Source organism: Seriola dumerili, unplaced genomic scaffold (assembly GCF_002260705.1).
Source record: "Seriola dumerili isolate Sdu_G_001 unplaced genomic scaffold, Sdu_1.0 BDQW01000367.1, whole genome shotgun sequence".
In the NCBI taxonomy this organism is placed as follows: Eukaryota; Metazoa; Chordata; class Actinopteri; order Carangiformes; family Carangidae; genus Seriola; species Seriola dumerili.
In genome coordinates, this window is record NW_019174622.1 from 236713 (window position 1) to 263874 (window position 27162).

The 27162-nt window shown below is 39.5% G+C and overlaps 2 protein-coding genes across 2 annotated transcripts; both read right to left on the reverse strand.

The window, feature by feature from the left end:
• Positions 1 to 1332: 1332 nt before the first annotated feature.
• Positions 1333 to 15378, reverse strand: LOC111233083 (14-3-3 protein epsilon). Its single transcript, XM_022760839.1, has 6 exons — positions 15173 to 15378; positions 10645 to 10844; positions 8613 to 8719; positions 6781 to 6987; positions 5656 to 5792; positions 1333 to 2287 (listed from the first exon to the last, which is right to left on the reverse strand). The coding sequence occupies exons 1-6, from the start codon at positions 15234 to 15236 to the stop codon at positions 2235 to 2237; spliced, it is 768 nt and encodes a 255-aa protein (XP_022616560.1). The 5' UTR covers positions 15237 to 15378; the 3' UTR covers positions 1333 to 2234.
• Positions 15379 to 18784: 3406 nt separating this feature from the next.
• On the reverse strand, positions 18785 to 26546 carry LOC111233089 (adapter molecule crk-like). Its single transcript, XM_022760847.1, has 3 exons — positions 25840 to 26546; positions 22850 to 23451; positions 18785 to 20842 (listed from the first exon to the last, which is right to left on the reverse strand). Exons 1-3 carry the CDS (start codon positions 26057 to 26059, stop codon positions 20708 to 20710), a joined length of 957 nt encoding a protein of 318 aa, XP_022616568.1. The 5' UTR covers positions 26060 to 26546; the 3' UTR covers positions 18785 to 20707.
• Between the last annotated feature and the right edge of the window lie 616 nt (positions 26547 to 27162).

Here is a 27162-nt window from a genome sequence, read left to right on the forward strand (position 1 = left end):
TCATAGTATAGTAAGGAATAAAAAGTCATAATATAGTATGGCATAAAAAGTCATAAAAACGTCATAGTATAGTATGGCATAAAAAGTCGTAAAAAGTCACATTTTAGTAAGGCATAAAAAGTCATAAAAATGTAATAGTATAGTAAGGCATAAAAAGTCACAGTATAGTAAGGCATAAAAAGTCATAAAAACGACATAGTATAGTAAGGCATAAAAAGTCATAAAACGACATAGTATAGTAAGGCATAAAAAGTCATAAAAACATAGTATAGTAAGTCATTAAAAGTCATAGTATAGTAAGGCATAAAAAGTCATAAAAAGTCATAGTATAGTGAGGTATAAAAAGTCATAAAAACAATATAGCATAGTAAGGCATAAAAAGTCATAGTATATTAAGGCATAAAAAGTCATAAAAACGTCATAGCATAGTAAGGCATAAAAAGTCATAGTATAGTAAGGTATAAAATGTCAGTATAGTAAGGCATAAAAAGTCATAAAAACATCATAGTATTGTATGGCATAAACAGTCATAGTATAGTAAGGCAAAAAACGTAAAATGTCATGTTATAGAAGGGCATAAAAAGTCAGTATAGTATGGGATACAAAGTCATAAAAAGTCAAAAACGTGATAGTATAGTATGGCATAAAACGTGATAGTATAATATATATAAAAAGTAATAAAAACGTAATAGTACAGTATGGCATAAAAAGTCAAAAATAATTGTATACTAATGTATAAAAAGTGATAAAAATGTTATAGTATAGTAAGGCAAAAAAAGTTGAAAAAAGTCATTATATGGAAAGGCATAAAAAGTGATAAAAATGTCATAGCATAGTAAGGCATAAAAAGTAATAAAAACATCAGTATAGTAAGCATCTACTGTATGTATGTATATGTATGCATGTGTATATGTATAAATGAATATATGGTTGTGTATATGCATGTATGTGTAGAATCACTGCCTTCTATCTCAAATAGAATTTCTTCTCCTGCTACTATCCAACACTGCACTCTAGTGACTAAAAATGAGATGAAAAATAAACCAAAACACCAAATCAAACCACTGACAGAACATTGAAACTGAAAAAAAAAAAACGACATTTCACACTTGTTATTTTAACATTTTTCAACTTGAAGTTTAATGTTAATTCCATGCTGTGTTTCAGTAAGAATACAGATGGTACTTGTGGCTCCGGTGAGAATATCCAGTAGTACAAATCAGATTCACGTTACACATACTGAACAGAGGGAAGATAGGAAATGAGAGGAAAGAGAGTTGAGACGAGGAAACCTGGAAGAGTCAGGGGGAGTAAAGATACAGCAGGCCTCTATTTCCCAAACTGTTTTTTTTTTTTCTTTTTTAATATAGTGCCAATGCAAAACTGCATTACATTACAATCAAGAGTGTTGAACATTCCCCTCCCACGCACACACATACGAACATTTTGTCTGCTAAAAAGCCATTACCTAACTATCTGCCATTAGCAAAAGCGCTACCGCCTCGCAGCACAATACTTGGTCCGAGAGTGGACAAGAATAGAGGTCAGAGTGATGCTTGGAGAAGGGGGACATTCTGCTGTTCATAAAAAAAAAGAAAAAAGAAAAAAAAAAAAAAGATCTATTCATGTGTTGAAGGAGCAGGATTGGTAACCACAAAGTAAACAGGGCACTTAGTTCTTCCTAAAAGCTTTAACACATCCCTTTTAAACCTTCCATCACCACTTAATTTCCCTAAATTTGCAAACTGAAATGTTTCAAACTTGAATGACTGACAGAAGCATGGACATTGTATTGTTCATAAACACACATACACAGGAAAAAAGTTGAACTGCAAAGTATTGTCTTTAAATAAACTCTTGCATATGTGTGTTACAAATACAGGCAAGCGTACTTGGCAACAGATGATACAGCAAAGTAAAGCAAAATAAAAACAGTAAAAGAGGACATGAACCTTAAAGGGTACAGACTTGCAAAAGGAGTCATCAAAAAAGAAAAAAGGTAAAACCCCTGGGGAGTGGAAATGGGGGAAGAAGGGGACCAGGAGATGACGTGCATACGAGGAGAAAAGGTGAGACAGATGGGTAGAAATGGAAGAAAAGGTAGAGAAAGAGTGTGGGCTGCAGTATAAACCCAGTTGAAAACTGTGGCTAGGGACAGGAGCTAGTGCTGGGAGGAGAGAAATAAGGGTGGAGGAAGAAGAGGAAGAGGAGGGCTTGTCTTGTGTTGTTCAGTCTCACTGGGCCTCTTCCTCCGCATCTTGCAGTGCTTCTTTGTTCTGTTCTTCACCTGAGATAAAGACAAAAACACAGAACAGTCATGGAGGTTGTTATTATCTTTCCACGCTCGATTAGAAGCTGGTAAATGAACAGTTGAGCCCATCAGGAAAGAGCCTGGCTCCTAATGTCAGAAGAACAAGCAGCAAAAGACCTCTAGTCTCAAATATGGGCCAAGATGCAAAAACACTACACTTCCCATTATGCACTTGATGACATATTTTTGTCAGGCTTCCCTTGCTTGGGAAACGTTCACAGTTGTCAAATTTTGTCAAAATTTCCATGATAGTAAAAAACTTCATGTGTAAAGTTTCCCTACAAACTTTGGACCCAAGCTGTGGGTGCTAATTTAAGATTTCACTTTACATTATCTTTACATCTATCTCAACTTTAATCCCAATCTTTTCTATGACAACTGTAAGATGAAAATGTCTAATTTGTCCTTTGTGGGAGCAGATAGTGCTGCAATTGAGGATTATTTTTTACTATTGATCTTGATGAAACTGATTGTTTGGTCGATAAAATGTCAATATTGAGAAATCACAATTTCCTAAAGCTCAACGTGACATTTTCAAACTACAGCCTGAAATCCAAAAATATTCAGTTTAATTACACATGAGATAAAGAAAAGCATGTCGAGCTGGAACTAAATAATGTTTGGTCTCTTTGCTTGAAAATTTAACTTAACTATTGATTATAAAAAATGTTGGTAATTAATTCTCTGTCGACCAACTAATTGCTTTAGCTCAACAACATGCAATAGGTGTTTTAGAGACAGTGATCATTTCACAAAGGTTTGTGAGACTGTGCACATGTAACATTTCATACAACATACTGATCCCAACCTTGTGTGGTAAACTACAAATGAAGTATAATCACAAAGACCTTCATGCAAGCTAACGGCTAATCAAGGGGGGAAAAAAAAAATGGAGGAGAATGTAGACTGTGGCACCTTTTTGTGAGCTGTTCCAAAAACAGTAAAACACATGAATATCTTGTAAATCAACTGTAGAAAATGCAGCAGTGTTAGCATTTCTATAGAGTGTATAGAAGTACAGAAATGGAAAAGGGGTGAAGGCTGTGTTGAATTAAATCTGTACCCACAGGAAGGCGCTGACAGGCTTTCTATTTCAAAACATTAAGAAGATAATATTCTCCTCTTTCAACCACAGGATATGCATTTATTTGAAACCACTAAGCTTCCCTATGAAATTCTGTTATTGAATGCAATAAGGGGAAGACGTGCACTGTCACGTGATGATTTCTGCTCATTTCAAAGAGTCAAACTGAAATTCAGATGAGTTAACATCCCTTTTAGAAATGATTGGGATCAGCTCAGGAATGTGTTGATCAGTCAGTCATGCTGAAAATAACCTCACCGTTTATAAGTATACTGCAGTGTTTACCACTGACCGTGTCAACATGCAGGTCTGTGACCACGAGTTAATTCACAGTGTCTTCTAAACAAGCCGTGGTCAGATTTACTAAGGGGGTAAAATGCCTTGTGAACCCGTACGACTGGTTGCTTGGAAAGGTTACCATAGAGACAGCACAGCCATCCGTGTAATGAAGAACTAAGAGGCACAAATAACAAAGGCTCGAGAATCCATCATGATTAAAATAGAAACCGTAACAGTGCTCATTAGCGCCACAGCAAACTGGGATGTGAGAAAGCCACAGGAGACGGAGCGGCAGCCTCGCATGCTGTTAGCTGCAGTTTGTCCGTTATATCACACTTCAGTAAGCTGCGTTCACAGGTTTCCAAAGACTGTCTCATCCAGGCATGATCTGCTGTAAAGCCCCAGTGGACTGTGTTCAGTGAGACTGACGTGCACAGTGAAGTACTGCTCATTTTAAGGCTGGAATCACGTCTCCAGTTCAACCTTTTTTCCCCTCACCAGAGAAAACGTTTAATTGATCATTTCATTCTCGTGACGATTCCAAATTAGATGTAAATCATGGACTCACAGGTACTTTTTTTTTTTATAGAGAGAGAGTTAAACCCGAACCTAAGAAAACCTCATTTAAATCATACTAACATTTGCAACATCAAACTAAAACTAAAGATCCTGTCTTGGAATTTTAATATTTACCATCCCTGTAAAAGTTATGTTATTCTAAATGTTTGATTTTATTTTTTAAAGTAAGCTTTAACAATCACCATTTTCCACAAGCCCAAGACGACACATGGCTTCAGAATAAAGGCAGTTAAGTTGCAATCTAGGAAAATGGACAGGGAAAAGTGAAGAGTGTAATAGAGTTGTGAAATATACGAAAGCGACAAACCAGCTTCAACTTTCAAAAGCCAAACAAAACAACTGCATAATGTGGGAAACGACTCGCAAACGAAGAGGGAACGACAAGTTCATGTTAAAGTAAGAGCTTGAAACGGACGAGTGCCGGTGTTAAACAACAAGCTTGTAACATTATGTGCATTCATATCAGCAATTTATTTAACTGATATTCACTGGATGATAAAGTACAATTCATATTAACTTTTTTTTTTTTTCCTCTAGCTTCTACAGTTTCTGCAGCTGCAGCGAGGAGCGAACGCCATCACCACTAAAGGAAATGAGTCAGGACAGGGTTAATGAATAAGGGATTCCAAGTATTTCAGTTCAATAAAGTGCTATGGACGCCATCCCTGCTCAGCTTTCTATTGGACAGTATTTTGTAATCAGCTGTCACAGTGAGAAATAAACAACCTTGCGCAACTTTTCATGACTTGCGGAAACCCTGATCGCACAGATACACGTCACTCGAGTTCCACGCGTGTAGAAAAAGGAAGTTAGTGAGGGATGTTAGGAGACAGGAGTGATCGTTTCAGGTGTGGGGGGGGGGGGCACAAGACAGGAGGGATGACTTACAAAATACACTTCTATAATGGAGGAAGAGGGAAGGAAGGGGACTGCCCTTAAGAATCTACAGCAGAACGAGGGAGAGAAGAGAAGTTAGAGAAGTGTGTGTGAGTACTGAGCCTGAGGAAGGAAAGGAGGGAGGGGTGCTTGTGATTTCAGAGGAGCAACAGTGCTGAGAGGAAAGGTTAGAGAAAATGTTAGAGGGTTATTCTGTTTTCTGGAAGCTGTTTGAGCACTTAAAGAATATTTCTGAAACCTTCTTAGCAAACTTGAACACACTCATTCATTACTCATACACATGTATCCCAGAGGCTGCAAACAAGGGCCATTAGGGGAGTTGTAGGAACAAATCGGCTTTAAAAAAAAATACAACAAAATGTGTCAAAAAGCCAGTAATGATGCTGAGAGTGGGGAGCCAATCATCAGTCAGCATCACCCACAACTGAGCAGGTTGAGATCAGCGATAATACTAGCAGATGCGGCTGTGGCTAATGTCCTGAGGAGAAAGGAGTGGCTCTCTCACCGTCTCCCTGCACGTCTGAGGTCCATAGTGTCAAGTTGTCACGTAGCAACTGCATGATAAGTGTTGAGTCCTTATAGCTTTCCTCGCTCAGCGTATCCAGTTCTGCAATGGCATTGTCAAACGCTTCCTTCGCCAGCCTATCAGCAGAGAGAACACAAGACAGCAAGGTCACACATGCATACAGTTGACAGGTGGATGCACAGTAACACCTAACATGTAAAGACAGTGGGAGCATCTGTTCTACAGTGAGTTTCACCATGTACAGTCTGTGTTTCTGTTACCAGCAGTGCACAGGCAGTGAGGATGTGAGTCCAGATGGAAATCAACAGTCAGTTCCCTGTACGAACTGTTCCCAAGTTCCTGAGAATCATTTTAACTAAAACAGTGTCTGACAGCTGTAATACACACTCCAACTTTCTTTTCATGTGGGATTTGAACCGCAGCAGAAACATGTGGATGGAATTTACCAAATTGGACAAAAGGACTTTATCCTAACACACTGAAAGCTGCAGTTGCAGATGTTTGTCCTCTAGGGGGCAGAAAAACACCAAAACAACATGTTTCTCTCCACCTGATGAATCCTACATTCATCCATCTTAAAGCTCTAGTTCGGTCTCCACCAGCTTGCCTGCCACTAAGTGACTTATCTCTGATGTTTGGCACTGGGCTAAAGTGTACGGTGGCTTCATCAGAACTTATTTGCTTAAAACAGCTGCCATGTGTTCATGACAGTAAATATGCAGGTTAGAAGACTAAAACAACGAGGCTAAGAAAAGCTGCAGAGTTGAGTAATAATGAGGGACTTCTTTTATATTACACATCGATATATGCGTCAAGCCAAAACAACACTTCGCCTCAATGATTCAAACTAATTGGGATGCCAAACACCAACAAAGCACCGCATGCAGCTACACTTTTGCTAGTTCAGTGACAATCTGCTAATTTCTGTTCTTAGCCTCTGCAATATTTAAACCCACATATAGTGTGTGTGCCTGGAATTGGAATTTTTTCACTGAGCACGTGAACTTGTTAAACTTTATTCCTCATTGTTTTATTTAAGAAAAACCACACCCTTTAAAAGTAGAAACATACCAGTAAAACAGACAATGTTAATTTAATATTTACCTGCAAGCACGGTCTGGCGAGTTGAGGATTTCATAATAGAAAACTGAAAAGTTAAGGGCCAGTCCCAGACGAATGGGGTGCGTTGGAGGGAGTTCGATCATAGCGATGTCGCTAGCAGCTTTGTACGCTACCAAACTGTTCTCTGCTGCCTCCTTCCTGTCGTTGCCTGTGGCAAACTCTGCCAGGTACCTGTGGTAATCTCCCTTCCTGAGCAGAGGGAACAACACAGTCAGATATCTGCTGTCACACGACGCGCATTACAAACACATATTGTGACACAGTCCACAGCACTGATTGTGTAAATATACAAATGCATTAACAAACCAGCAGTATTGAATTAAATGTCCCGTCTGAAAGTCTGAGACCAGTGGTCTGTTACACCCCCACCATAAACAAACCCATGACACTGAACAGGCCTTTAAATATTAATACTGTTTAATACTGAGTCTCCAAACAAAGAGCTGTTGGTTTTCATAATTTATTAAATATTATTAAATATTATTTTAAACTGATACACACAAAAGTTTTAATACTCCAAAGTTGACTGACCTTCTTTAAATCATTATGGTCTGTAATTTACCAAACACAGAATAAATGATTATGTCCCTCTTTGCATTACTGTGTTTTAACTTTAAAGAAAACTAGAAAATATACTTAATTTTAAATGTTAAGCCAATACTAAAAACTTTCCAGAGCTGAAACTGAGGTTTTTTTTTTTTTTTTTTTTTTTTTTTTTTAAAGGAAGCTCAATAATACAGGCTGTAGAGAATTTTAAAAACTAATTTTCAACACAATCAATGCCTTGCAGCTGAAAAGATCAATCCACTCAAAGAGGAGTATATCAATCTAACATCTTCATAGATACATCAGCATCTACAGCCTTGATAGTACTGAGCCGAGTGAATAAATAACCCTGCTGAGGTTCGTAGAGGTGCAGTCAAAAGAAGAAGTTTCTAGACAACTTTTACAGTGAAGTCTGAACAATTAGCCAACATTTCACTCTGCAGACTGAAGACTGTCTTGTTGCAACTGAATTCAAAGTTTGAACTTCATGTGATCAGAGAGCTTCTGTTAGCGGAGACAGCCACATGAGACGCAGTGCAGAAAACGGTGGGTAAAATATTCTGGTATGATGTCGTTTCATCTCTTCGAAAGTTGGTGAAGAGCTGAATCATCTATTTATTTATGTAAGAGAGGTACTGTTTCATGTACAGGCATGGTATCTTTTGTGGCTTCACGCTGTGTGGCAGAGATTCTTTTTCCAGGGGGGACAATGAGCCTCTAAAGTCATCCAAGGTCTGCCAGGTTTATTTGAAGGCGAGGAAAGAGCAAGGAGTGCTGGCTTCCACGGTTTTCCCTCCGCAGCTGCAGACCTCAAACTTCACTGAACCTTTTATGAAACATTTTAAATGGGACGAAGCTCTAGGCTGCTCTAAATAGAATGAAATATTGAGGATGCTCGGATTCTGCTTAAACCCTGCACAATTAATATCAGAGATGTGATTAAAAATTAACAAGAGCTGCTCGACTTTGGGTAAAACATGTCTGTAAATGTAAATAGAAAACATGACTCGCAAAAGTTAATTAAGCAATAATCTCCACCTAGAAACTGTGTTTTTAGTTCATGTTCAAATGTCAGGTTGCTAGGCAAAGAATAATATTTAATTACTTGGTTATGGATCGAATTAGGAACCACTGCACTGCAGATTTAACAGGAAGTAGCTCAGGTCTTTATAATAGTTAAGGAAACTTGCAAAAAAGGTGGGATATGAATGATTCTGTGTAACAAAGCTATACACACACACACACACACACATTTACTAGATACATACATTTTGTAGTAGAAAACCTTGGATTCTCCCGTGGTTGCAGCTAAGATGAGGTGCTTGTCCAGTACATCCAGAATGTCGTTGCAGATTGATTTCAGCTCTTTCTCAACCTGCAGACCAAAACACACACAGACACAACTGTCAACGGTCTGTGAGGTCAAATAAACTATTAAAATCATCCTTGAGTATTCAAAAGGGAAACTTCTGTTACAATTTAAACCTGTTTCAACACGATTCAAATGAGTGGAGAGTGGGCTGGCAGTAATACATTCTTAACGCCACCACACCAGCAGTAGTTAAACGAGGGCAGAGAAACACAGGACATCTTTCGGGGCAGTTCCCCATGGAAGCATTTGTCACTGAAGAGGCGACTGGGTGTATTGTTCCTCGGTTTCAGGGTCAGCGTCAGCCATCCGAGTCTGACATTTCTAACATCACTATACGGGGACGTGTCCTTGTAAATAATAGAGCTTTTTCTTTGGACACTGCGTTTACCCAGTGGAAGCTGGGCGGCAGCTGAGAACTGGAATTTGCATTGGTTGGTAACTCAAACTCTTGTCGCCTTTGTTTCCACTTTCACACTTACACAGCAATTTTAATTAGTGCTGGGCAGAAATGAACAAACAAATCTTTCAATGATCATTGCAAGTTACAAATACAAAAACATACAACATATTTTTCCTATTTCTGCTACCATCATTTACTATAAAAAAATAAACACATAGTATCAGTATTAACACAATTATCTCAGTATGTTGGATAAAAAGAAAAATTTCATAGTTTATCAAAACTTTGAGGGGATGATAAAACATCATGTTATACTTCGCCACAACCATAACAAGGGAAAAATAACACTCAAACATGGCAGCACCAGTTTTAATACAGGTCATCCTGCCAGAATATATTAGAATGGGATTTCAGACCATTACAATGAATTCCCAGTGTTACTGTATAGATGGTGTGTTGAATTATTTGTACTTTATATCATGTTGCCAGAACTGAAGCTGCAGCTTAAGAAAATGTAACAAACAGAGGTAGAGGCTCAGGTTGCTGCACTTTGTTCAGGCAGCACATTCATGACGACAAAGACAGTGTCAGTCAAACACGGTCACATGATGCCAATGTCTGGTGTAAGTAAAGTGACAAAAAAAACACAAATTTCACACACTGGAGCGTGGATGAAATCCATTATCCTACATCCAGCCTTGTAAAAATGTCCCCTCCCTCCTCACTGAGTGACTGGACTGTTGCTGTGCCTCACTGCTCTCAGTAGTGCTGCCAGTGACAGAAGTTTCTCTGCAGCAAAAATGAAGAAAAGGTGATTTAAAGTTGATTCACGGTTGCTGCCCGCCTCATTATTTCACTCAGACAAGTGTTGCTGGGCTGTGAAATCTCACCCATTTCCTCAGAAAGTGGAGCGGTCAGTGGAGGAGAGCTTAAAAAGTCCTGCCACAGACGGTAAAGCATCTCTGGCATCTTGCCTATGGATATGGAAATTAGATTATCTAAGAGTGCACCAACTACACTTACCTCCATTAAATAACAAGGCAGGTAGGAACTTCAGATCAGTTCAACTTCAATCCACTGGGTATTTCCAGGATTAGATCTAATATGGGATCTTTTCTGGCATTAAAAGCCAGAGATGCATGGAGGGCTAACGGTGACTACTTTTGCTCCAGTCTCCCATTAAAGACAACTGAAACCAAGGCAGCGTACTGTAGCACGATTCACAAAAGAAAAGTAATGCTTTGTTGCAATCTGTTGCAGAGATTAGCACAGCATTCAAAGTTTTCAGGTTTTTGAAAGAAGGAATAAACATCTCAAAACAATACTTGAAGAAAATCTAAATTTCAGCCTTTTTTAATGTTTGGGCCGAAGAAGTTTTCTTAGATTGTTTTCAATGAAAGAAACATGTTAAAATGTCACATTAAAATCTGCGTTTTCACGATCAAACCTTAAAAAGACACAATCTCACACCCGTTACAATTGGCGAGCATAAGCAGTCAGTACATTTGGATTCGTAACAATGTCTGACCGTTTTTCTGTATTCTCGGATCATCTTTAGTTTGTCTTCTCCGCCTTTGTTTTCTTCTTTCTGTTCGAGGCTGCTGATTATTCTCCAGGAGGCTCTTCTGGCTCCGATCACGTTCTTATACGCTACCGACAGCAGGTTCCTCTCCTCCACCGTCAGCTCCACGTCCATACTGGCCACCTTCTTCATCGACTCCACCATTTCTGAGAGACACAAAAAGGGGGGGTGGGGGCAAACGACATCAGGGACGGGCTTCTCGAGTTCCCCTACACCAAACACTGCAACAACACTGTGTGAACAAACCTTGTTGATTTGCATAACGCAAGGTTATGACTGTTTACAGAGCAGAATATGGAGGAAAATACATCTTTTACCATCTTCATTCTGAATGCCAACACCCTCATATTTATATAACAAATATATATATATATATATATATATATATACACATACACACAAAAAAAACAAGACTCCTCTCACAGTCATGTCTCACAGACAATTAGTGGTACTGTCAGGGCAGGGTTGTTAAATGGCAGCAATTAAGTCCTTGTAATTAGGGCCTAAGCAAAAACGTGTATGTCCGATACTATTATCTGCTTATCACAGATCCACAGTAAGAGGGATACTGTTTCTGAGAAGAAATGGTGCTGTTGAATTTTCAAGTCATCTTTCTTCGCATTGAGCACCACAGATAAAATCCCATTTACCTCCATTATATTCTAGGGGGGAGAGTTTGAGTTGTAATTTGGGTAAATATTTACTCTCTTCCATAATAATTAATAATGTTGTGTGTGTGTGTGTGTGTGTGTGTGTGTGTGTGTGTGTGTGTGTGTGTGTGTGTGTGTGTGTGTGTGGGAGTTGGGCATATACACCTTTTTCCTTAATTGAAAGTGAGGACATGGTCCTGCCATTAACAAAGTTAAAACCACAGTGCAGAGCCTTGAAAGGTTTCTGTCATCCTCAGTATTTTATTAATGGAGTGCCTGGGACACTGCCCAAGTCTTTACCCTCCTAATGCAGATTCACTATGGACGCCTATGGAGGCACGCTGAGCCAGGACAATGCACCGGAGGGCTGAGCGAGATCAAATGCGATTTGTCTTTTTATTGCTTCTAAATTTCACATCTTCAAGGTGATTCGATGTGACATGGTGTGAATAACGAATATAGAATCCAGGGATGAAATGGCAATGAAAACGATTTTACACTCTGCTTGGAAGCAGCCACTGGTCAGCACAACATGCTGTGTCCCCGGGGAGTGACATGAAACAGACACAATACGGAGACTCTTACGCCAAATCACATGGTGCAGTTCAAGGAGGGTCTGCAGGAACAGTAACACCTCAATACATCAAACTGATTCTGAAATGATCAGATATATATTTAAACATTACTTCTGGACTAACCCGCAGAATATATGACAATATATTATACATTATTATATTGAAAATCAACCAATAGACTCTGTGAGATGATCTGCGGTCTAATACACACAGTAGCTTGCATCATGTGCGGTATGCAAATGAAAAAAAAAAAAAAAAAATGCCATCTTTAAAATGGTGCTTAAAACAAAAGCCTGGCTCAAGCTGCAGACGGGTCACACCTCCCGAGCGAAGCACACTAGCCTGGAGGTAAAAGCAGTGTGCCAGTCATTTGGCTTTTAACTTCACAGACGGGGTGTTATCTGTTGCAGCCAATAGCAGGGTTCTACGCAGCATGCCGGCGAAACCTGATACGCGATGGTTACAAGCCAGGAGGAGCACTATGCTGCTTTGATCACTTCACCCTCCAGCCTGGCCTGCACTCCAATAAACTCAATGACCTCTCTGTGCTTTTTCAAACATTTTCTCAGCATTTTAAGCTGCTACAGACCCAATAAACTGATCACAGTCATTTCAAAGATTAAATGTGTCCCCTCTGATGCATGCACAACCTGTGACACATCCTCTATAGCAATAAAGAGGGGCGTAACATGACACAATGGTCTCCAGCCAGACTTGAATCGGGGGATGTTGCAGTTACGTAGCAGACTACTCATCTTAGACCACAGGACACCTGATCGCCCGCTTGCTCTTTTTATTCTTGATTTTTGTGGGTATTCTTTGGAGAGAGACACATAAGCTGAGTGGTAAGACTTGGTACAATCAACACTGGCAGCTGCAGCACAGCTAAAGCACAATGCAGCCCTGTCCAGTGGACATTAGGGGTGAGGGTTTTATAGCTCCATAGCACAATAGGACCATACTGGAGCTTGAGCTTGAAGCAATGATTTAACAATTATTACTACTATAACTACTAAACTTATTTGGCAAGCTGCTGTAAAGATTTTTAAAGATTAAAAAAGGTTATGTTATGCGTTGTTCATCAGACAAATGGAGCTGTGAGAACAGTGTTGACTATTATTCACACAACTTTTTTTTTTTTTTAAACTGTCAGTGCCTCTTTACATCAGGGGAAAGGCTGCGGCACAAAGGGAAAGCAGTCACTGTGGATAAGACACTCTGCCAGACTGACGGTCCAGACTGAGTGGAGCCCTCGTTGAAACTGACAAAACTTATAGTTTTTTTTTTTGTTTTTTTTTCCCAAAATGGTATTTTGATCTGATGCAATAGAAGAATGACTATTAAAATGAGAAAATGAGAGCAGGTGGGCTACAAACCTACACTACCAGGTATCTTACTGGTTGCTAGTGTGGAAATAATTACTAAATCCATTGTAGGTAATCCACAGATAATTATCATGATCATCTATTAATCATTTCAGTAAGAATACAACACAATTACTGACTAGTATGAAATCCCAGCAACCTTAAAACTTGGATTGTAAGTGAATTGTGATGGACATTTATCTTTTCTTTTTTTTTTTTACATTTAATAAAACAGACAAAATTGACAAAAATCTACAGAAGTGAAGCAGAGGGTTAGAGATTACTGATGTGTGAGTTTTTGGGCATAAACTGACGCAACACGATGGTGCGGTCAGAGTCTTGCTGCGTCATGTTATTCAATGAAGGATCTGCATTTGTTAGCATTCAAGCGTTCAAGCATACATGTGTTGACCCCTGCGGCTTTCCATATATTTGCTCCTCCATCACAAAAGCCAGGTAAGGCCGTCTTTGATATGATTCAAACGGAGCTGTCAATCATCAGAAAAGAAATAAATACGCCATTATTTTGATTATCAAATTATTGCCTTTTCCTTTCAAATATTAAGATTTTCTGCTGTACTCCATTTTCTATCTCTGTTAAGTGAATATCTTTGAGTTTTAGACTGTTGGTCAGAAAAAGTATTTTCTGACATTTTATAGAGTAACCAAGTAATTGAGAAAATAATTGTTAACAGCAGAACTACGTTCAAACAATATTTCACAACAGATAGGATGTCTGTGCTGCACCTATAAAAGATAATTCAACTAACAAACTACGAAGCCAAAGAATGAGAACACTGATAAGGGTTTGTGTACCATGGCAATAATGAACAAGAGTTTGTATCGACTGTGTAAGTAAACCAAACATACTTTGCATTTACTATCAGTAAACACTCAATAAACCTTGCTTTGCTATGACTCCCAGTCAATTGACCAATCACTGAAGCCAAAAAGAAGTCGGCTCAAGCTGAACTTCTGGTCGAGATTGTTATTCAGCCACCAATCACATCGTAGCAATACTCACTACCCCGCCTATCCCTGAACACTATTTGCGCTGCACCTATCAATCAATTAACCACGCAGTCGCATGGCGATCCGGGCCTCATTGAAAAACAGCAGGAATATAAAGTTAGGCGAACTTCTTCACAATATATAGTTTCAGACGTGAATGCAGCCATGTCCATCTTTACTGAATTCACCAGGCAGGAGAGGACCAGTGGCGAGTTGTTCAACTGTAGTGTCACCAACATATACCGCATGCAACCAACACGATATGAAGAACTTGGAACAAATGTATGCTTTCCAAATGACTACAACTAGTTGGCCAGGCTGTTATGGTCAAAACACATGATATAAGCGTTAACTGTGGTATAGTTTTTCAGATAAATCCATGCTGCTTGTGGTAGCACACAGATGCTTTGTCAGTGGAGACAACCAATTCAGAGGGGGCGCAAGTCATGTTTGATGGGGTGTGGACGTTTGCAGTACCGCTGTATTTTTGAATGGGAGTTTGGCGTGACGCGTGTCGGGGCTGAAGAAAGGCTAGCCAGCTACTTAGCAATTTAGATAGCCAGCTAACTAACGCTAGCAGGGGACTAGCTTAGCTCACCACGTAACGTGAATGGTAACCAGACACCAAAGCACCCAACAAAGCACGTTGTATTTTTTTTCCATAAACTGCTGTTTCAATCTGTGCCGAACACAAGTAATTTAAACGTCTAATGTTTTATTCGGCTGGAGAAATCTCCGCCATTTTGTCTTCTCTTCCCTAACAAATCCATGTGAACTGCTTTACCTGCGTCTCCAAGCCCCCTGCGCAGGGAGACTGAGGGGAGGGAGAGGGGCCAGGCAGTCTGCACTGACCGTTATCTATTAAGAGCCTTACCGTCGTATCTCTCCGCTTGTTCGGCGAGTTTTGCCTGGTATACTAAGTTCTCTCTATCCGCCATGGTGCTCGGGTGTTGGAGCTGTTCGTAGCGTCCCGGTGGAAAGGGAAGATTATCGGCTGCTCGGCGATTCCTAGTGGTGGATCAGCAACAGCACCGTCGCTCCGCTGAATCGAAGACCCACCGGTGGCACTGGCGTAAAGATGGCGTCGCTACTCCATCCGGGAAACCCACGCAGCAGTCTACATCTACGCCTACATCCTCATGCCAGGTCCCGAAATAAATCACTCTCCGAGATCACCCCACCAAACTCAGTTCAAACACCCCCAAATCCACTGTCAAGAAACTTCTTCATACATGTGACATTTCAATAATTCAGTTCTTCTGATTCAACTGGAGCAACTCTTCCATTCGGAATACATATATAAAGCATGAACATGCTTTTGTGTTTTAAAATAAAGCATTTTTACTTATATAGGCTCATTTTATGTGATAAATAAGAATAGTATATACTGTATCTGAGTGTAAATTTATTTTAGTTTAATCCAATTTTTTTTTTTTTTGGGGGGGGGGGTATTTTAAATTTCTGAAATAATATTGTAGTTTAATTTACCTTTAATATTAACCACTTTTAAGTAGCTATAATTAAAATGCAGATTTCAAGTCTTGAAAATAAAGCTATCTTGCAAGAAGCTTATCGTTTTTATCTGAATAACCAATTTCCTTACAATTATAACCTAACTACTAATTACTATGGTGCTACACAGTGTAGTGATTGTTCATAGTAATGTACAGTATATGATGTAATGGGAGTGCAGAGGAATTCAACTACAAGGGTTAGGGTTTGACCCAGTGACACAAATAACTTAACTCAATCTGCTCATTACTGTCTAATTATAATGTAATAGTTTACTAGACCGTAAGACCACAAGTCTGCATTAATACTAAATGTAATTAAGTGGAATAAATTCAGACAGAAATGTAAAGCATTAACTGACAATTTGGTATATTTTTATTGACTAGGTATATTAACACATTACTACAGAAAATAAGAAGGCAATTATAACTTCAAATAATATATTTTCATAACACTTTGACATATTGTACAATCTCTTTAAAAAAAAATCCTATTTTTGCTTGTTCCGGTCCTCTTCAAAGTCAGGCTGAAATGGCATAAAAGCAAAAATATTTGATCATAGCAAAAACAACGGAACAAAGAAAAACATCATTATTTGGCATGTTGAGTCTTGAGCTGTGAAGGAGATAAGGTGCATATTGTAGAATCATCAGTGGTATCTTTTAAGAAAAAAAAACATTTCTTAAGTATTCATTGGACTTTGCTGAATTACAATAATGTCATGACTATGAAATGAGAATATTTCTCTCAAAAGGCAACAGTTAGTGTGAGTTCAGTGACATGCATCTGAATGCAACACCCAATTAACACTTTGCATAAAGGCATTACAACAAACAGAAAGAAGGATCTTAAAAAAAAATCAAGGGGTACCATCACAGAATGGACAGTGAAACACAAGCACTTCTTTCCATTCAAAGAAATAATGTGGGAAATGTGGTAGAAGGAACAACCATCACTGACACATCATCTTTTTTTATACCGATTAGATATAAATTATGCAAAAACTAACCATACTTGACAGTTGACATCACATTTAGCATTTTTCTGAGTTTTTCATTTCAAATTATACATTAGATAATTTAAAATTCCTACACATTAAAATCCATCAATGATGTTTTTTGGGATATCTTTTTTAAATGTTCTACTTTCCTCAAATCACTAACACACCACATTTGGAGCATCACACTTTATAGTCATTTCACTGTTGTCACTAACAGTCATTTAGTGTTACCCGGTCACCCATATACCCATGTAAGGTCTATACAGGCACTCTGTGCTAGTGAATCATGTAGTTACACATAACTGATTTCTTTCAGCATATTAACCACTAATTGTGATCAAGTCATATTTTTGCTTCAAGAAACATGTAATATGAGCATTTGAACTATAGCAGGTGTTTATGAATATATATGGGGCTGCATATGAGCCACACTTGTGGCTCATATTAATAAACAAAGATATCAGGGTAAAAAAAATAACATAATTAATGTAGTGTACAAAAAATAAGCTCTTTAAATTTGAGACTCAAAAACAAAAAGCAAATTGAGGGAACATTTCACAACTTATAAAAACACTGTAAACTCAAGACTACATTTTAGGACATATGGGGTCAGATGCATAAAAATTCGGTGTAGGTTTAAGACCAACTTTCTACGTTTGTACAAAAGCAGTAATATGGATATGCACTCTTTCACATCCGTTTTGTAAATCTCAGTTATTGTGAAACTGTGCAGATGCATCAGCCTGATTTCGCCTCACACAGTTAGCTGCAACTGGACACAGACGCACCTTTGGTCAACTATTTGTAGATCTGCTCTACAAAACTTAAGGCGTGCCACTGAAGAGAACAGAAAAACATGCTGATCATCAGCTGCATGGTTCTCCACTGACATCCAGCCAGGACACCGTGCCATTAACTGCATCTATAATACAGGCACAGTAGGTGTTTAGGCCTATACTTATTTTTAGATTTTCTGCTTCACCGTATCACACTCATCTCCTTAAAGAATACCATGCACGTGCTGTTTTGATGTGTGTGTCTCACCATATCTTTCTTATAACAAATATATGTGTGAAATGACACATGAAGGTTTTTTTTTTTTGTGTGTGTAGGCATCATTTATACATCTGACCCCAGGACTTTGTTCAACTTGTGATTTGGAAAGCAAACATAAAATCTATTTATGTGAATGCTCTGGAAACAATTTGCCAAGCATGTTATTCTTTTTTTTTTTTTTTTTAAACATATAAAAAACAAAAGTGAGGGACTGAGCCTTCAGGCCTCAGGGCCAGTTCCTATTCAACTCCTCATCTTTTCCAATCCATGAGACAATGAGGTAGAGAGGATGTAACTCAGCAGATCCTCCCCAGTGACTGATAAAAAAAAAAAACGTCTACATGCAGCTGGGGTTTGTCACTCACCCTGTTCCTACTGTAGTTCAGCATTGCCAGCAAACAAGAAACATTCACGGCATTTACAAATCATGTAGGAAGATGATACATACGAGTTTCTGACTTGGGAAGACTAAAGTACAAACCAATTTTTAGTCTCTTTTAACATGTGAATAATAAGACTATGACCACAGGATGCATTTTTCTCTCAAAAACAGTGTTATTGTCTCTGGTAACAGCAGTTCATCAGTGTCATTGCCATTTACCACATTTTAAAACCATTTCCAAACCACCTTATAAGTGTGCACTAGCTTACACAGGCTAACACAGGAGATAATGTTAAAGAGGACAACCCTGCTTTTGAGGAAAAAAGGTCTGACAGCACATTCTTCTAAAACAGGATGTTGTAAAATGACATTTAGTTGAGAAATAAGACCATTTTATAGTTTATTTTCATATTGAAATAATGCTCTGTGGGTCTGTGTGTGTTTAAAAAAAAAAGAAGCTTCATGTGTAATCATAGCTTGTGTTTTCAATGTGGAAAAAGCTGATGAGAAACAATAAACCTACAGTATCACTACAAGTATCAGTCACAGCACCTTGGTGGCACAAGAAATGACCAAGTGACGTATTCTCTGTTTTACCGGCACATTAAAAAAATGCAGAAGCACTAGTGTTAGGGTGGATTTTTTTTTTTCCTCTTAAAAACATTTGCAACTGATAATGTTATAAAAAACCCTGCTGGAAGACAAAAATAAAATCCCTCAACCTTTCTCTTCTCATCTTCTAAAACGGCCTCGGGGGATCCGTCTGTCCTCTGCGACAGGGTGATTATTTTGTTCTCTCACACTGCTGCATTTGAAGTCATCCATGTTGGCACTGAATAGTGTTTTAAAAGAGGAACATAAAATAACAGGCGTACAGTCTCTGGTAACAAAAAGTAAAAGAAAATCAAATGTAGGAAAGGAAACAAAATGTTTACAGTATTTAGCAATGTAAGGTGTGTGTGTGTGTGTATATATATATATATATATATATACATACATATATATATATATATATAGTCAATTCTATCATAATATTTTCCACTTTTAGTACAAAAAAAAGAGGACTTGGTTTGTAGTGTGGGTAGTATGTAATAAGTCGGTGAAGTCGTCTTTGCGAGGAGGACCGTTCTTCTCCATGAGACGGAGGGATCAGGAAAAGTCTTTGCTCGTTTCGCTCTGAGGTTCACAGTCTACAAAAACTCACTGATTCATGATTCTGTGAGAGAAGCCGAGTGTTTCGTCTCCTGTGTGCAATCGATTATTTTTCCCTTCTGTGTATGAATGAATTGAAGTGGGTGGGGATACACAGATTACGGCAGGAAGGGAGTAGGCTGATTTCTGCTTGTGCAGTGCAGATTTCAATACTGGGCTGAAGGTGTGTAAACTAGGGTTTGACTGATATCGGTAACTGGTGCCTGATACTGTGCTCACTGTGGACTGAAACTGTCTGAAACTCACATACTTGTTGATATTAAAACTCTTCATTTGATCATTTTCATTTGTTTTTGACTTGTAACAATCTAACTGGTCTTTAGTTTGGTTCAATCGGTCCAGACCAAAGGGAAAAAAACATCATTGCCTTGTAGTTCTTAATCCTTCTATTTCCTGTTCACATTACTTATTATAAAGGAGCAAAAAGTTGTAAACATTAAATGATATGGACTGACAGGTAATGCTCATGGTGAAATAAATGGTTGTAGGAATTATTAGTCAAGACTGCAACTGAACCTTGTGTGTGATAAATAATCCCTAGTAGGTAGAAACAAGACAATAAAGAAGTGTCTTGTGCTGTAACATTACGATCCACAATTCGACTGACACCCGCCAAAAGCCGAGCGAGCTAAAAGAAGTAGCTCATCTGAACTAAACACCGAGCAGGTTAGGTGTGAAAGCTGTAAATAAAACTGAAGTTACTGAAAGTTGACTTGTTTTCTCTTTTGACTTTGCTAGGTTACTGTTTACCCTTGTTTCTAGTGGTGGAGCTAAGCTAGACTAAACATACCTCTCTCTGTATGAGTTACACTGGAGATAAAACTGATAACTGATCTTCCCATGATTCTGGGTAAGACAACACACAAGTGTGTTAATTTGCAAGTTTGACACCAATAAATATTAAACAACTATATGTCGCTGTCTACTTGATGGAAATATTTCACTGCAGGCTTTTGGGATTTTTTTTTGAGGCTGTGGTCATGGAGGAAGGCAACACTAGTTTTGGGTAATGCTGACTTAAGCTTAATATAGGCAAACCGATATCAGTCTGACCTTAGTGTAAACCCTTAGTATGACCGATGTCCACCAAAATGACATTAGGCAAGATCACCCGACACGTGTCGTGTGGGTTTAGCTCATAGGTTCATGTGCTGTGTGCTTGTATAAATATGTTTTTCTTTCTGAGCATGATGAAGTGGCCAAAAGAGAAGGGATGTGCGCAGGTGATGGGAGTGCGTGTGTGTGTCTCAGCTCTCGTCGTCAGGATGGTGTTGTTCCAACAGTCGGACGTGGGTGAAGGGAAAGTGGCCTCGCTTGCCCTTGCACTCGCCCTCCCACTGGCCGTTCACGTTGATCTTGGTCACTTTTACCATATCTCCCACCTGACAAATGACAAGAAAAAGAAAACTGCTGAATGCAGGTATATAAAATCACATAAACACACTTTGTCTCTGCACTCCGTATTAACTGGCAGAATCAGTTCGTGCAATTCGAACCCATCAATACAAGATCAATGTCAAATTCTATAAAGCCCGCAGAAGGAAAAGTATTGACATAGAATTGACTGACCCATCTTCATTTTTACAACAGCAGAACAGCAAAACCACAAACCAACATACAAGAACTGATCTATACTACAGGGTCATTGGAAATACTTTAATGTAAAATCATATTTTATTTAATGTGAGGAATTGCATTAAGCTAGTTCCGAGTCTTCAAGCCTGCCAGATGTTCAGTTATTCATGTTTCCATTATACCACTACCAGTTGTACAAATGCAATGTTGGAAATTGGGAGGCTATTTGCTCTAATCAATCAGTTGTGAGTAACTTGATTGCTGGGAAATGCTGATTTAAGAACCGTTATTTCTCAGAGTCAATAGCTGCAGCTAGCTATGTAGCACTCAGACATCCACACTCTTAATCCCACCTACAAAGCTGTGGATGGTCGACTGTTTCCTCCAACCAGGAGAAACATCTATCAATACAGGGCAAAACACCACAACTATTTGAATTGCTGAACAAATTGTTTGGGTTAATAAAAATGGGTTAATTGAGATGTCTGGAGGAAGCTACAGCAGCTTTAGCCCAGACATTATGTCATATTTTACATTTTATTTGCCTCATTTTATTTGTAAGTCAAGTCTTCCTTGCAGTGCCTACTTTACATGGGTTACAGAACAGGTGAGGCAGGAAAAGTAAATAACAGTAAGTGGATGAAACTCGCAGCACGGTGTAATTCCTGGTTATAAACTGTGCTGCAGACAATACAATTTAGAAAGGGTTTAATTTCAAAATAACACTCCCAGATGTAAATTACTGATTAAATGCTCGTACTTCTCCACAGCGAGAGGACTGAACACAGCCCTGTGAATCTTAACTACACTGTCTACACTTGGACAGACCTCACAAATACTCTGTGATCCACTTGACAACAGCAGAAGTTCATAAACACACTGCAATGTCATCTAGTCTGCTCCATCTCACACAGCGGCACGCATACACAGTCCTCCGCTCTTGTTAAATCAAACAAAATGGTGGCGTCTGTGTTTCTTGAGAAGACTCAAATAAACGGGGCTAAACAGAGAAGAGCATCCTGAGCCTCGACAACTGACGGCAGTGGAATTTAAGAGGTGGCTCTGTTCAAAGTCGGTGCCAAACCAGCACTCGTCCAAAGGTGATGTGATGGACATTTTTCACAATTATTTCACATTTCAAAGGTGAAATAAATCAACAATGAAGAAAATAATGAGCAGAAATATCCATCTTGAAAATAATTATTAGTTGCAGCCGTAGCTAGGGTAATTAAAATCCTCCTACTTCAGCAGATGTAATTCATGGAGTGGGTGTGCAGTAAGTCAGCAGGACAGGCTCATTAAGCATCAGTTTGCTGACAGTGAGGTGGTTGTGGTAAACAGTGTGTGTGATGTAGAGACACTGCGTTACTCTAACTGGACTCACAATCTAAATTGTGCCTTTTTTTTTTTTAAACCTCCACCATTGTTTGCATGTCATTTGATAATCTGAACAAACACTGTTTATTTATCTGCTTCAAGACAACAACTAAAACCAATGTGCCTTGTTTCACCAGTAGTAATGAATGTAACATTCACATTAATGTGTACATAAAGAAAGGCCATTGTAAAGGATCTGTGTCTGTCTTTCTCTATGAAGCCATCCCACTGTGAGTGTCTTCATGTGCGCTGTCAGCTTGCATTTGTAAAGATACTTTGTGTGTATGCTCACATGCATGAGTAAGCCATTAACAATCAGGACAATCTAGGCTGCCTCAGCTGAGACCCAAACAAAAAAGAAAACAGAGAAGCAAAAGAGGTTAACAGTGAATAGAAGGACAGCCTTGGAGAAAATGAATGGTGGGTGGCAATGCTACCTCCAGAGCAAGCGCCGTCTTGTCGTAGGCGTTGGGCACCCTCTTCTGAATGGCTCGGGCATACACAGGCCCGTTCTGTAGGTTGGGAAGCTGAGTGTTGACTACTGGCTGAGCGTACTGGCCTGGGTCCGCCAGAGGGTTTGGCGGTGCGGCCCCTGTTCCGTCTGTGCCGCCCGCTACCCCTCCAATTTGCCCCCCCTGTCCAGCCCCCACAACAGGGGGACCCAAGCCCGCAGCAGTGGGCGAGGCAGGCCGGTACTTCTCTACGTAGGGCACGGGGATCATTCCGGCTCGGCCCTCCTGGTTTGCAGCGTTCCACCACTGCTCCTCAGGCTTCTCCAGCACACGCAGAATGTCACCGGTGCGGAAGGGGAGGTCCTCCTCATCGTTGCCCGGGAAGTCAAACAGCGCCCGGACAAACTCAGCCTCCTCGGGCTGCTGCGGCACTCCAACAGAGGAGCTGATGAAACCTGTGTGCTTGGCCTTGCTTACGGGCTCTATAAGTGTAGTGGTGTCCAGGTAGTGGATCTTATAAAACTCAAGCAGGGCCGGCAGCGCCTCAAACTCCTGATCCCCAATCCGAAACCGAGGAGGAACCAAACCTGACGGGAAGAGTGATTTTTGTGAGTTCTCTGAAGGTAAAACATAACAGAAACAAACAAATCAACAAAATACTAATATCAAGATCAAGAAGGCCCACGATTACTGGCAGCACTGACCATCTCGCCCTGACTTTGTGGTCACATTGCACGCCAGAGGATTAACCATTCTCTTACACTTCTGTCATATGAACTGGACAATGTCTGGACCTGATTATTTAGACATTGTCCGGACTGCGGAGTTTCCCTTTCACACAGCAGGAGATTGACCATGTGAGATGCTTTCTCACCTACTGGATATACTCTGTTTGGTTTAGGTGAGGGGTGGCACCTCGGTAAAACGTGCAGGAGACAGAACGCCATCAACACTCCCACTTGCTCGTTGTGAATTCTCTGGTCTGGTTCAGGGTTGCAGTACATGTGTGAAAGGACTATTAAATGTCCAATCATACCCTACTGAGGAAACGAACCTTATGTGCAGCTGCTTAACAACTTTTCTTTGAAGACATCTAACACAAATATACTTCGTACACACAAAAAATGAGTATGTTTCAGAATAGTTCCCATATCCCAGAAAAGGGGCGGAACTCATGATGGCAGCCGAACAGATTGGATGGGTCAACAACATTCTCACAGTAGGGGGATGATGAGGCTCCTAATGACCCTGCCCACATTCAGGATCCAGCCCCAAACAGAGATAGTGTAATTGTTTTTTTTCACTGTATATCTTAAAGAAAAATACAACAACCAGAATGTCTGATTTGGGGTGATTCAGTGATTTAAATCCATGACAAATCAAAGTGATTCATTAAATTAATGCAATAATGCCATAAAGCAGTCCTGTTCACCGATTTGCAGTGTTATCCAGAATGGCCTAGAGATATTAAAAAGATGGGTACCTCACTATAAACAATAAAGCAACATCTCTACTGGTTAACAAATCCATAACACAGCATCACCCAATCCTATCAAAATGTACAATAAAATGCACTGGCACTAGTGCATTTCATTTCGATGTGTTTTACACTTTTGAGTGTAAAGACTGGATATTTTTAGTGACCGTGTTCATGCAATGAATCAAATTTGATTTGCGTCAATTTGAGAGACTTAATAAGAGAAAAGCTGTTACACTCATACCCTCTGCAAAAAGATATTTATTTGTCACTGACACTTTTGGTCTCAGATTTTATTCTTGTTTAAAAAAAAAACAACACAAAAGCTGATCTTACTTTGGTACTATTCCCACAAATCGGTCACTTACTTACCTATTTATGTAACTTACTGTTACATAAAGTCATTTTTCATACTACCATCATATAACTGTCATAACGGCTCACAATTTTTGTTTACACTAGGGGAGACAAAGATAAAAATTAGCCAATGCTAAGGAAGCCCAGAAAGGATTGCGCAACGGCCATAAGGAGCTTCAAGCACAGCAGCAGCAGACCTGTAAGCAGGGCTATGTATGTGCAACAGGGCAGGATCACAGACATTCCTGAGACGCCAATCTGACCAGTCATCCTCCAGTTGTGACAGCCCAGCCTGCCCATTTCCATTCAATATCTGCAGCAGCGGCAGCAGCAGCGGCGGCGGCGGTAGCGGTAGCGGCAGCGGCAGCAGCGGCAGCCCAACCCACCTCCCTACCGCTGGCCGCTGAGCTACCGTCCTGCTGCCTAAACATGGACAAAACACCGCCTCAACCCCCGGTCAGGAAAAATAAATTAACGGTCTCAAGTATGGTGGCTGGATAGATTAAGTCTGAGTGGTTGTTGACAGCTAGCTAGCTAGCTACACGGTAAAGTTTCGCCAAACTCCATTTAAAAAGTACTCCACTTCACTCTACTTGGCTAGCAGACGATTTGTACAGTATAACTTATGGCCTTTACAGTGTCAGGTTCAACTGATATATCTGATACAAGAGAATTAGCCTCTTTAAAGCAACCCTACATATAATTTCAGTAAAAAAAAATTGTTAGCACTTGAGACAGACTTCTGTTTTATCCACAGTAGCTTGGCAGTTAGCAACACCATCCAAAATAGACAGTGGTGGATGGTAGCGAGCAGTGTAAAGCACATGTTTAAGTTTTTATTTCTATATATTATTAAATTGTATATATGCTGACATTGAGTGTGCGCTCCAATAACACATAAAAAAACTTTAACTATGCGATAAAGGGAACGTATATTAGTAGATTTACGGAGATCAACTTAAATTGGACAGTTCGTAATGGCAGTTTGGCGTGGCTTCACGAGAGAGTGGGACGTTAACGGGGCTAAATCCAAGTTATCCAGCATTAAAATGAAAGTACTTATTGTCACGTCAGTTTCGGGAGACCATGTGTGATAAGTTGAGTGAAGCAGCAAGCTATGCGACACATAATTCAGCGTTACCTGAGCCAGATTGCCGGTTGTTACTGATGCTGTTGATTATATAATGGGACACTTTGGAGTTCTCTGAAACGGACAGCACGTAGTCACCGGGGCTGGTTATTGAGTCCCTCACCAGGAAAACACCATGTCTCTGTCCCTGTAAAAGAGAAACCGCCTCCTGGCGACTTAGCCTTCCCCAGTACCAGCTAGCACGGTCTTCAGCATCAAAATTACCGGCCATGGCTGTGAAATCCTGTCCGAGGCTTGAGGCCTTTCCCCTTCGCCTCTCCCTATCCGCAACTCATACAAAAACTTTAGTTGACTAACGCTGCCGCTGAAAAAAACAAAAACAGTATAATGCCAAGACTTTAGCAACTTCCACCAAAGAATGTCGAGGCGTTTAAGTTGACTGGGTTAATGTTGCACCACAAACCCCTATTTTTCTACTGCTTAAACGTTAAAATGACAAAAAATATTCAAAACTAATGTGCAACAAGAAACTCCAGGACTGAAATGGCGGATCTAGGGAAACGTTGACCTCATCTACCGGAAGGGATGCCTGGTCAATGGGAAGCGCTGCATTCACGCCCCTTAAAAAACACCGTAGATAAGACTTAACGTTCTTAATGTCTCTTTTAAATTACAGCACCTTTTTACTGCTGCCCCCATTGTATATTGAGCATGTCTTTAAATCCTTATCCTTCTTGGTGTAAATGTTAAAACCCAAAGGAATGACTCAGAACAATGCGGTAGCTTAAAGAGTTCACAGTATATTATGACTAGTTTGAGGCCGTAAACGCACCACAAATTACACTTTTCTGCAGGTTTTGGCTGCTCCAAATCAGTTTTTAACAGTTCACAAAGATGCGTTTTTTGGGTATCACACGAATTTCTTTCTTTCTTTCTTTCTTTCTTTCTTTCTTTCTTTCTTTCTTTCTTTCTTTCTTTCTTTCTTTTTTTTTCAAAAAAGAAAAGAAAAGTCAAACCCTAACCCAAAATGCAACAAGATGTGATCTCAAAATGACCTTTTTGAGACCCCACACTTTAATGTTTCAACTGATGTGAATGTTAACAATACCACTATGTTATGATGTACATGTGAAAGCTGAGATCAGTAAAAGTTTTTGTGAGTATTTCCAGTTCTCTTTTTAGCTTATTTATTGCACAATTTAAGCACAATTGAGGTCGGAACATTCTTTAGATAGTTAAAATGAAGGTTTGTAAAGATAAATAATTATTTTAAAAAATGCAAATTTAAAAAAAAATGCAATTTTTGGTCAGTAGTCTTTTGCACTAAATAGATTCTGCCAGTAGATGGCAATGTACACTGTTATATAGTCAATG